This window comes from Haliotis rubra, unplaced genomic scaffold (genome assembly GCF_003918875.1).
Source record: "Haliotis rubra isolate DU_JTF1 unplaced genomic scaffold, ASM391887v1 Scf863, whole genome shotgun sequence".
Lineage (NCBI taxonomy): Eukaryota > Metazoa > Mollusca > Gastropoda > Lepetellida > Haliotidae > Haliotis > Haliotis rubra.
Genome location: NW_025767594.1, coordinates 352,582 through 365,898, shown reverse-complemented (window position 1 = coordinate 365,898; position 13,317 = coordinate 352,582). Strand labels below are relative to the sequence as shown.

At 39.0% G+C, this 13,317-nt stretch overlaps 1 protein-coding gene across 1 annotated transcript in view; it reads right to left on the bottom strand.

Moving 5' to 3' along the window:
* LOC124263001 (peripheral-type benzodiazepine receptor-associated protein 1-like) overlaps positions 1–13,317 on the bottom strand; it is a 48,938-nt gene that overhangs the window by 18,653 nt on the left and 16,968 nt on the right. The window contains exons 3-4 of the mRNA XM_046697616.1: positions 9,634–9,765; positions 7,404–7,589 (exon numbers count right to left, since the gene is read on the bottom strand). Of these exons, the coding sequence (XP_046553572.1) occupies positions 7,404–7,589; positions 9,634–9,765 (318 nt within the window). The remainder of the gene's footprint in view (positions 1–7,403; positions 7,590–9,633; positions 9,766–13,317) is intronic.

Below are 13,317 nucleotides of genomic sequence, written 5' to 3'. Positions count from 1 at the left end.
ACCAGAAATGGGCTTCACACATTGTACCCATGTGGGGATTCGAACCCGGGTCTTCGGCGCGACGAGCCAACGCTTTAACCATTAGGCTACCCCACTGCCCCCTGAGAAGCTAGAAGGTTAATACACCAGCTTATCCCACTTGGTACCCATTCACTGCTGGGTGAACGAACGCACTTGTTGATGCGTTATGATCAACAATTCAACCCAGTCACTATGCCTGTCCGATCCATGAGCTATAATATCACCTCTTATGACAAACATGTTGGCATACTCAACTTTAACAAAAAGCGAAAAAGTTTATTCAATCCATCCAATGGTGGATAAAAGTAGTTGCAAAAAGGTACAAATACATTGGCAAGGAATCAGTGTCTGTGTGGTGTGTCCATGTGAAACTCGACCACCTCCGTAGTGTTGTGATTAGAGAGTCCGCACGGAGAGCGGAAGGTCGCGGGTTCAATCCCGGGCGCGTCATACCAAAGACGTTAAAATATGGTACTTGTTGGTCCCTTAGTGGCGCTCAGCATTAATGGAGTAGGCTCAGAGTGAGCATAATGTGTCTGAGTGGGGTATCCATGCTTAACTGCTCATGGTATCTCAGTGGGCTAGCACTATAAAACCAGCTTAAGTCTGGGCTAGTTCAAGCAGCCGCACATACACATACACACACATGCACGTCGTCATATGAGCGAATATTTCTTAAGTACGATGTTAAACCCAATTTCACCTTAAACTGTGTCATGGTATCCTGATGGTCTAGCACCATAGGACTGACAGAAGTTACAGGCACACATGGAAGCCATGGATGCATTAAGCATTAAGCCATGGATGCTAGGGCTGCGCAATATAACCGGTTTACCGGTATTTACTGGTTCAGACCTGAAAACGATAACTATTGCAATACGCTGATCAAAAACAGATATTTTGACATGCATTCGGAAAACTTCGTAACACTCGTAAATCTGACACTTCCTTGTTTCATTTGTGCCAAATATTAATTACATTTTTATTTTGTCATGATTAAAAGTTTTTATTAAAGCTTAATCAAGCACAGTGATTTTGTTGTGTTTTTGCTTTATAAATCAAGCATTAACTCGATTATAATTAGTTTTTTGTTAAAAAAAATAATTCTTGCAATATATTGCAATACATATCACAATATATGCTTTCGCATCGCAAAATATCGCAATATGAAAATTCTCTCCAATACCGGCTCTAATGGATGCATTAAGCCATGGATGCAGGCACAGTTACATATGCACTCATGTCACTTTATAAGTGCAATAACTTTAAACCCTACTTCACCTCACTGTCTCCGACCTACAAACCTTCACTTAATGCAGTGTTCAGATCACTGAAACTTTAACAAGCTAAATGTAACCTAAACAATATGAATGGCCACTCTTTTACATCAGAATCAAATAAAACCATTTCCCTTCTCACTGAAACATTCTCATGGAATTATTTGCAAGATTGGAGAGCTTTTTTCTCATTAAATGGAAAAACTCTTGCTTAATGGATGCAATCCAACAACTCACATCAAAGGTAATTCAAGATTCATGGTAATTCATAAAACTGCAAGATTGATGTAATATTAATCGTTTATCACAGATGGAATATGCTCTTGCAGTTTGGCTGAATAACCACTTGATGAGGAAACAAAGCTTGAACTAAAAACACATTGAATGAAACAAGTTAAATTTGGTCATTATTTGAACATATGACAAAGCGGTTTGTCTGTTTTACCCGATATTATCATAAAACTATTTCATTCAGTACAACTAAAACCAATAAAGGTCCAGGTTAGACTTGGTCGAGGCGACCCACACTTGTTGACCGAGGGGACAAACGAGATCGGGTGGTCAGACTCTCTGACTTGGTTGACACATGTCATCGTATCCCAATTGCGTATATCGATGTTCATGATGTTGATCACTGGATTGTCTGGTCCAGACTCAGTTAAACTGCCATCATACAGCTGGGAAAAGGCGGGGAGTGGTGTTCACAACAAACAAACAAGATTAATATATATCTTTAAATATACAGTACAAAACAATTCCTGTGTGAGTGAGTGAGTGAGTTTAGTTTTATGCCGCTTTTAGTAATATTCTAGCTATATCACGGCGGGTGGACACATTGACACATTGTACCCATGTGGAGAATCGAACCCAGGACTTTGGCGTGACAAGCAAACGTTTTAACCACTAGGCTACACCACAGCCCCATGAGTTAATTGAGATGACAGATTAAAACTAGCTGTTGGGGTTTATTAGAGTTTAAAATTTTGAACAGCATTACAGTTATACGACAGTCTGCTTGATGTGGAAGAAAAGTGATACATATCTCCAATGTTCAAACCTATGCTGACATACCTAGACTCAATCTGAGTCAACTGGGATTCAAATCAACAATCTTAGGTCATGGGGATTCAAATCAACAATCTTAGGTCATGGGGATTCAAATCAATAATCTTGGGGCACAGGGGATTCAAATCAATAATCTTAGGTCATGGGGATTCAAATCAATAATCTTAGGTCATGGGGGATTCAAATCAACAATCTTAGGTCACAGGGGATTCAAATCAATAATCTTGGGTCACAGGGGATTCAAATCAACAATCTTAGGTCATGGGGATTCAAATCAACAATCTTAGGTCACAGGGGATTCAAATTAACAATCTTAGGTCATGGGGATTCAAATCAATAATCTTGGGTCACAGGGGATTCAAATCAATAATCTTAGGTCACAGGGGATTCAAATCAACAATCTTAGGTCATGGGGATTCAAATCAACAATCTTAGGTCGTGGGGATTCAAATCAATAATCTTAGGTCACAGGGGATTCAAATCAATAATCTTGGGTCACAGGGGATTCAAATCAACAATCTTAGGTCATGGGGATTCAAATCAATAATCTTTGGTCACAGGGGATTCAAATCAATAATCTTAGGTCACAGGGGATTCAAATCAATAATCTTAGGTCATGGGGATTCAAATCAACAATCTTAGGTCATGGGGATTCAAATCAACAATCTTAGGTCATGGGGATTCAAATCAATAATCTTAGGTCACAGGGATTCAAATCAATAATCTTGGGTCACAGGGGATTCAAATCAACAATCTTAGGTCACAGGGGATTCAAATCAATAATCTTAGGTCATGGGGATTCAAATCAATAATCTTGGGTCACAGGGGATTCAAATCAACAATCTTAGGTCATGGGGATTCAAATCAATAATCTTGGGTCACAGGGGATTCAAATCAATAATCTTAGGTCACAGGGGATTCAAATCAATAATCTTGGGTCATGGGGATTCAAATCAACAATCTTAGGTCATGGGGATTCAAATCAACAATCTTGGGTCACAGGGGATTCAAATCAACAATCTTAGGTCATGGGGATTCAAATCAATAATCTTGGGGCACAAGGGATTCAAATCAACAATCTTAGGTCATGGGGATTCAAATCAATAATCTTGGGTCACAGGGGATTCAAATCAATAATCTTAGGTCACAGGGGATTCAAATCAATAATCTTGGGTCATGGGGATTCATATCAACAATCTTAGGTCATGGGGATTCAAATCAATAATCTTGGGTCACAGGGGATTCAAATCAACAATCTTAGGTCATGGGGATTCAAATTAACAATCTTAGGTCATGGGGATTCAAATCAATAATCTTGGGTCACAGGGGATTCAAATCAACAATCTTAGGTCATGGGGATTCAAATCAATAATCTTGGGTCACAGGGGATTCAAATCAATAATCTTAGGTCACAGGGGATTCAAATCAATAATCTTGGGGCACAGGGGATTCAAATCAATAATCTTAGGTCTGAGGATTCTCAATAATCTTGGGTCATGGGGATTCAAATCAATAATCTTGGGTCACAGGGATTCAAATCAACAATCTTAGGTCACAGGGTCAAATCAGGGTCACAGGGGATTCAAATCAATAATCTTAGGTCACAGGGGATTCAAATCAACAATCTTAGGTCATGGGGATTCAAATCAATAATCTTAGGTCATGGGGATTCAAATCAACAATCTTAGGTCATGGGGATTCAAATCAACAATCTTGGGTCACAGGGGATTCAAATTCAAATCAAATCAACAATCTTAGGTCACAGGGGATTCAAATCAACAATCTTAGGTCACAGGGGATTCAAATCAAATCAACAATCTTAGGTCACAGGGGATTCAAATCAAATCAACAATCTTAGGTTTTGGGATTCAAATCAATAATCTTGGGTCACAGGGGATTCAAATCAACAATCTTAGGTCATGGGGATTCAAATCAACAATCTTAGGTCATGGGGATTCAAATTAACAATCTTGGGTCACAGGGGATTCAAATCAACAATCTTAGGTCATGGGGATTCAAATCAACAATCTTAGGTCATGGGGGATTCAAATCAACAATCTTAGGTCATGGGGGATTCAAATCAACAATCTTAGGTCATGGGGGATTCAAATCAAATCAACAATCTTAGGTCACAGGGGATTCAAATCAAATCAACAATCTTAGGTCACAGGGGATTCAAATCAACAATATTGGATCACAGGGCTTAGATGGACTTCCACATGATTCTTGATTCATTCCTCTTCCTTTAACTAAAATTTGGAATCAGTTATAAAAACAAAATATATATATAACCAGTAAAACATTAAACTTTCAACACAAATTCGTCACCGACAATTCGTAATAAACAAACCCAAAATTTTATGTTACCTTAATAAAGGTACATCTTCTTGCAAGATGTTGCCAGTATGGCTGAAATGACATTACCCTATCAGGCTCAGAAATGAAGCACTATTTTCCTTTTTATGTCAAATAATATCAATCTTGTCTCAAAAGCTGATAACTTTGACATTTCTCTCCTACTAATAAAAGTATAATTATTGTCAGTTCCTGATGCGAGAATTCCAGAATTTGGTTTGACATTTCTTGATTCTCACATGAAACATGGCTCTTTTGTCTTTGATTGTACATTAAGTAATTGACTTTTAGATACCGCCTGGCAATGATGGAACATTTTTCCCCCCGTTTAAAATGTAATTTCAACAGTGTTGGTTATTAGAATGTTTGTTGACCATGGCTTGACTAGGCTAGTGCAAGTAGGATCCTAACTATTTCAACGAACAGAAACCAGGTTGGAGTGCCCTAACATAAGCCGTACATCGTAGTTAACTCTTAGTGCAGACCAATTTTATTTCTTGTTTTACAGATTGTCCTCAGAAAACCTAAAGGCAGGAGGGAAAAAAAATAAAAATAAAAATCACCAGTCAAAGTAATATTCCTTTAAAACACTACAAGTATTCTATTGTAGGCAATTATGAAGTGTATATGGGACAAAAAACAATCCAAAACAATCCTTTTTGTAAGTTTACATTTTTGGCCAATAAAAACATGAGGATTTTATTTCTTGAGTGGGGTCATTTTTTTTTCTTTCTCATTCTTGAAAAAAAGAAATAAATAAAATTGGCCTGGCCTTATATTATGTCAAAATGGCAGTTTGGACTATGATATATGTTGCTTGGTCTTGATGTTTGTTTGTTGTTCAATACGGCACTCAGCGATATTCCAGCCATACAGTGGTGGTCTGTAAATAATCAAGTCTGAACCAGACAATCTAGTGATCAACAGCATGAGCATCGATCTACGAAACTGGGATATAATGACCTGTGTCAACAAGTCAGAGCCTGATCACCCGATCCCGTTAGTCGCCTCGTACGACAAGCATGGGTTGTTGAAGACTAATTGTAACCCGGATCTTCACGGGTTGTTCGGGCCTGTGACACACAGTCAGGGTGGTTAGGTAACCTAGTGGTTAAAGCATTCCCTTGTCATGCAGAAGACCCAGGGTCAATTCCCCACATGGGTACAATGTGTGAAGCCCATTTCTGGTGTCCCCCTCCATGATATTGCTACAAGCGGCGTAAAACCATACTCGCACTCTGACTATAACACACATACACATAGTGTCCACCCAATCCTCATCAAGTCTGACATCCTGGGCCTAGATTTTCGAAGCTCTCTTAGCGCTAAGATAGTCGTAAGTGCCATACATTAACTTACGAATATCTTAGGGCTAAGAGAGCTTCGAAAATCAAGACCCTGGGTCAGAATTCTGCACTGAATTTTCTCAGATTCTATGGTCACAACATGGCTGTTTTCTGTGTATCAGAACAGAGATTTTCTTTGTTTAGACAGCTGGAGACCAAATCTTTCTGTATACCCAAACCCAAACCATTCGAAGACTATGCATATGCTAAACACTCCCCAGTCCCCTGATGTGCATTGTTGTATGGCTATTGATTTAATTGATCGGCAAATGTCTTGTGAAATCAGCGTAAGTTACACAGAAAGGCACTCTGTATCCAACTATGTTTATCATTATTGGTGGGACCTATTCCCACTACTGTCTGGGGGTGGGTTAGCCTAGTGGTTCATGTGTTCACTTGGCATGCTGAAGGTCCAGGTTTGACTCCACACATGGTACAATTTTACAAATATTTCATAAAACAAGAGACATCTTAGTTGTGTTCTTGAATAAAAGAGTAACATCAAGATTTTTGGCTATTTATTTTTCATTTTTAAGTGGCTTTCCCTCTAAAACTGAGCACAGAGGAGAAACTTAACAAAATTATATGGACAGCTTCATGGTTGACTAGATTTTAACAGGCATAAATATCCTATCTCATTGGTCTCTTATAGAAGTAAAGTTTTTGTTACCATCAAAGTTACATTTATTCAGTGACTATGCCTTAGAATTCTGCCTCAAGATGTCAGTCATATAGTTTTACATGAGGCTCATCTCCATGCTCAGCTTTTGTCGAAAGCCACTTGTAAAAAATGACAAAGAAAACTGCCCAAAATCCTGCCTTTAGTCAAGAAGCAACTGTTAAGATGCACCCATGAAGATCCGGGATAGAATTGATCTTCAGTAACTAAAGCAACTAACGGAATTGGGTGGTCAGATTCACTGACTTGGTTGACACATGTCATTGGTTCCCAATTTCGCAGATCAATGCTCATGCTGTTGATCACTGGATTGTCTGGTCCTGACACGATACCACCATATAGCTGAAATATTGATGGATGCGGCGTAAAATAACTAACCAAATCAAACCCAAAACTGATAAGATGTGTGTTGTATAAAATATTGGTAACATGATTTACAATTTGAAGCTTGATTTCAAAGAAACCACAACTGTTAAAATTTTTTAAAAATACACATGCACTTGCAATGGAAAGCCTAAAATTAAAACTGTCTAAAGTCTATATATAGATGTCTGTCCTTTGATATGAAACAAGATTTCTCAGTTTGGGTTGTTTAATAACACTCGAAACAAGTTAAGAACACCCACAGCTAGATGGCTTAGTGCACACAGCTTCACTTACCTCCGGTATAAGATACTCTCCATTGCTGAGCTGATCAGCGAGTTCTTGACATTTTTTGCGTAGATCCTCGATCTCTCGATCTTTCGTCAGCATGCTCTTGGTATGGTCTGCAAGGTCTTTTGCTCGTTGTCGAGCAAAAAGTCGTTTGAGCTGGTCTGAATCGGGAAGACCTTCTTCTTTTGTTTTCTGTTATTAGAAATAGAGAGGTCTTTTTTGTTATTGCAGACTCACAAGTCACAGAAATCGTATTATTGGTGCACAAAATTGATGCAGGAAATATACGACATTGGTGAAACCCAAAATAATTGATAATGAATGCACTTTAGTAATATGTGCCGGCTTAATGTGTTCATAGGACAGTGGGTAGCCTAGTGGTTAAAGCGTCACTCATCACGCCGAAGATCCGGGTTTGATTCCTCACATGGGTACAATGTATGAAGCCCATTTCTGGTGTCCCCCACTGTGATACTGGTGGATTATTGCTAAAAGCAGCGTAAAAACCTTACTCACTACTGTTTTCACATCTCTCCAAACTTTTACCAAACAAAATATTTTAGGGATCGTGAACATTTTGGGAATGTTTTTTGTACCGATGTCGCAGCACACAATGTCATAAAAAAATCACCCAAAAATTTCATGATCCCTAAATTTTCTCAGTTTAATATGTAATAAGCAATTATGATTACATAGTTACCTCCCTTAACTCCCAAACAGCGATGAGTTCATTTTTTTTGTGCTGCTCGAAAGTTTGTAGCCATATACAGAATCAAACCTGGACTTTAACAATCGATTTCCCATGACTCCATGAAATTACCCAAGCCATCTACAGAAGCAAAGATAATTGGTGAGTGAGTATGGTTTTAAGCTGCTTTTAGCAATATTCCAGCAATATCATGCCGGGGTACACCAGAAATGGGCTTAAAAAATTGTACACATGTGGGGAATCGAACCTGGGCCTTCGGTGTGACATGCGAACACTTTAACCACTAGGTTACCCCACCTCCCCAGAGACAAAGAAAATTTTGACGTGTAAGGTTATAGAATTGTGTGTCATTGCCCGATACTCAGTAATATATTCCTGTCATTGAGTAACACATTTCAGCAATTTTGTAGCAGCCTGTAAAAAAAGTCTAGCAAATCAGTGGTTGACAGCAAGAGCAACAAATAAACCACACCACTGATATTCACTGTTACCATCCAATCTTTGCTGGTAGTCAAGGCAACAATGAGTGTCATGAGCCTATTTGACCCAGGTGAGGTGAGGTGAAATTGGGTTTAACGTCATGCTTGAGAATATTTCGCTCATATGACGACGTGCATGCGTGTGTATGTGTATGTGCGGCAGCTTGTACTAGCCCAGACTGCAGCTGGTTTTATAGTGCTAGCCCACTGAGATACCATGCTGCAGTGAAGCATGAATACCCCACTCAGACACATTATACTGACTCCGAGCCGACCAGTCTTTGTTGTATCCATTAATGCCGAGCGCCAGGCAGGGACCAACAAGTACCATATTTTAACGTCTTTTGGTATGACGCGGTCGGGGATCGAACCCGCGACCTTCCGCTCTCAGGGCGGATGCGCTAACCACTACACCACGGAGGCGGTCCTATTTGACCTAGAATTCCCCTAGCAGACATTATCTGACCTATTGCAATAACTAAACTGCTATGTACCACAATTTCATAACGCAGCCAGGTCTCAACAGGAAGCAGTCCCCAAGTTGTCTCCCCTTGATATACCCTTTACCTGCCACCTAATCTCCCTTTCAGCTGATATAATTTAGGTCTAAAATGACTTCTGAGTTTAACAAATAATAATAAAAACTATTTCAGACTTTTTCATCAACCGTTTTTGTTAACAGATTCAAAAGCAACTAACATAAAGGTGATAAAATCACAGAAAGACAGGCGACCAAAATCCCCAGAACATCACATCATGGTCTCTTGACCTTTCACCAAGTTCATCCTCCTCGTCAAGGCTCGAAAGACTGACTGACTGAGTTTGGTTTTACACCGCTTTTAGCAATATTCCAGCAACATCACGACAGGGGACACCAGAAATGGGCTTCACACATTGTACCCATGTGGGTATTCGAACCCGGGTCTTCGGCATGACGAGCCAACGCTTTAACCATTAGGCTACCCCACTGCCCCTCAAGGCTCGAAAGAGCATAAATAGTTCAAAGCCAAGCATCTAAAGACAAATAAGTGTTTTATTATTTTCTAACCTTTGTATTTTCTTGCTGCAAATGTTTGGCCTTCTCTTCCAGCCTCCGTGCAATGGCCGCCAGCTCAGCATTGCGTTTCTTGAGGGCCTTGATCTTTTCTTCCAGTGGTTTGTGGTCATCTTTCTGCTTCCTCTGTAACATTGAGTGAGTGAGTTTACTTTTATGACGCTCTTAGCAATATTCTAGAAATACCATGATGCGGACACAACAGAGAGGCTTCACCGATGTGGCCTCTGCAAGAGTGAGAGAGTTTAGTTTTATGACACTCTTAGCAATATTCTAGAAATACCATGATGCGGACACCACAGAGAGGCTTCACCGATGTGGCCTCTGCAAGAGTGAGTCAGTGAGTGAGTGAGTTTAGCAATACTCCAGCATAAGCTCAGTGGGAGACAGTGTAAATGGGCTCTGTAAACAGACCAGGAAGTAGTTTGAAACAACAATCACAGGACTGTCACTGTTCATGTCTACAGTATTGCCATTTTCAAAAGATTGTTGAAGCTGAGATGTATTATTGTCAGAAGTAATATAAATGAATATAAACGTAAAAATAAAGTGGCATCAGTTTCTATTTATTTCAGTCTGATTTCAAGATTGCTTATACAAATGTTACTTGTAGGAGATAACAAGTGAGTTTTACAGACATTTTGTTTTAAAACACAGTAATCTCAAAATAATTCTGTGTGAATGACATATAGGAGGAATTTTACATAGTGTGTGTGTGTGGGGGAGGAGAGAGAATATCTGTGATCCTACAAATCAAACATAATGATTGGCCTAATGTCCAACACACAAAACTCATCACTTGATATCACATTGACATCATTTGTGGCATAATAATAATCTCAATAGAAAAATCATCATAAAATTGGCAAAACACATTTTTATATGTGGATTTTACATTTTTTGCTTACCAATTAGCTATCTAAACATGAAACTATTTTTTCATAACTTCGTACTTGTTTGTGATAAGAGTTTCACAGTTACTTCCAGCCCTCTCTTTCTTTGACATATGGTTACAAATGTTAAAGAAGATAGTATTTTTGTATTTTGTCTCTGAGCTCCTCCAACTTCTACATTCCTGTCAGAGACAAGACTCAATCAGTTCATTAAGGTCAGACCGGTGAAGACCCAGGGTAGAATAGGTCTTCAGCAGCCCATGCTTGCCACAAAAGGCGACTATGCTTGTCGTAAGAGGCGACTAATGGGATCGGGTGGACAGGCTGGCTGACTTGGTTGACACATGTCATCGATGATCGATGCTCATGCTGTTGATCACTGGATTGTCTGATCCAGACTCAAATTATTTACAGACCACCACCATATAGCTGGAATATTTCTGAGTGTGGCGTAAAACTAAACTCACTCACTCACTATAAAGGTCAAAATATGGTTAAGTAAGAAAAATATTCACCGAGTGCAGCATTGGTTTGGTCGGTTAAGTGATAAAAATACATGCTGATTTTGTGCAGATTTGGTTTGGATAGTTAATGAAAAATAAACACTGATTTTGTACAGGACGTTTAACAAAGCAATATTACAGTAAAAAGTACTCATAATGCAGAAGTCTGATGATTTATCAACAAATTGTGGACAAGTTGCAGTAGTTATTATTTTAATATTGTTGTTGTATCTTTCTATTCTTGAAGTCCACCAAAATAGAATGATCAATCAAGAAAATTGATTTGAACATTTTCCGTGTTTCAGGGATTCTTGCCATGAAAACTTTAAACCTGTCAACATAAAATGGTTACTGTTTTGATAAATGGCAATAAAGGAGACCAAACAAAGTGTTATGGGAAATATCCTGAAATATATAATTAAGCTTTGGTGAAGGTTACAACAAGAAATGAATGATTTTATGTTACTTCTTGCAATGCCCCAGACACAAGACTGGTTGGATGTCTAGTACTGAGCTCAACAATGTTCCAGCTATATGGCGCCGGTCTGTAAATAATCTTGTCTTGACCAGACAATCCAGTGATCAACAGCATGAGCATTGACCTATGCAACTGGGATGTTATGACATGTGTCAACCAAGTCAGCAAGCCTTACCACCCGATCCTCTAATGACAAGCATGGGTTGATGAAGACCAATTCTAACCTAGATCTTCAGGGATCTTTGACATGAGAAATGAATGCTTAAATTACTACAGTATTTCACACACAAATGAAGAGTCATTTTACTTTTCAAAGGACTTGACCTAAGTTCCATTGCCATTTAAAGCACTTAGTGATACTAGTGCTCCTAAGACAGGATTTGTGTCCATTTGGTGAAGGTATATATTTTAGACATAGCAGCGTCAAAGACCCATTACTTCATCACTCAGTGCAGGTCATTGCATCCAATGGCAGCTTTTTCTGGGAGAAATGTAATTAACAAGCTTTTGCTACTTTACTAGCATTCACTCTTCATGCTAAAGACCCGGGTTTGATTCCACACATTGATACAATGTGTGAAGCCAATTTTTGGTGTCCCCCGCCATGATATTGCTGGAATATTGCTAAAAGAAGATTAAAACATAACTCACTCACTCACTCACTACTTTATTAAGACATCAATTTTTGCCAGTATAATCCTAAAACTGAAATGCCTTGACAGTTGAAGTGATTTAACAGCCTCATCTTGTTAGGCCATACAGAGTTATTTCCCTTGTTTCACTTCCCCAAATACAGAGCTTGCTGAAGAAATAAGTTAACATAAAATGTCCTTTGACAAAAGAAAAGATTATAGTGAAAAGCTTAACATGTCTACAATATATTTTTACTAGAAATTCCACTATATGCTACATTTTTTACTTACCCCATTTTTTCCCCCAGATATATTATGTGTGAACTTAACATGAAGAGTCCATTTCCTCGAAAAATTCTTAGTTATACAAAAATCTCTATGTTCAGGTGAATGAGTTTAGTTTTACGCCGCACTCAGCAATATTCCAGCTATATGGCGGTCTATGTTAAGGTACTTAAAGACAGTCATAGCACTAAAATCACATTGACGAACTTTTCCCTTAGGCATACTAAATGGCCCTATCTCAGTGACACTGTGACAGGATTTGGTTTTACTGTCTGAGAATATTTCAGCTATATCACAACAGTGGGAAGAACTTGGTCCTGCTAGGGAAACCTGTGGTGGATAGTATGAGTAGCTAGTCTGACACACAATCACCATGGTCAGGCTCGCTGACTTGGTTGACAAACGTCATCGGTTCCCAATTGTGCAGATCGATGCTCATAATGTTGATCACTGGATTGTCTGGTTTGGACTCGATTATTTACAGAACGTCGCCATATAGCTGGAATATTGCTGAGTGCGGCGTAAAACTAAACTCACTCACTCACAATCACCAAGACACATAGCAACAATCCAGGCCTGGACCCGTGTGCCCAAAGCAATCTTAGCTCTGCAATATGCCAGCTATGTGGCAGCGGTTTGTAAATGATCGAGTCTGGAAACAGACAATCCAGTGATCAACAGCATGAGCATCATTCCATCAATGTCACAGTGGTGGACATCAGAAAAGGGCTTCACAGCTTGTGGAAAATCAAACCCTGGTCTTCAGCATAACGAGCAAACACTTTGACCACAAGGCTACCCCACCACTCCTTATATAATGACTGATCTGACACTGTTAAGTCCTAGAAAACGATAAACATCAAATATGCTAAGAGTAAGTATTAGAA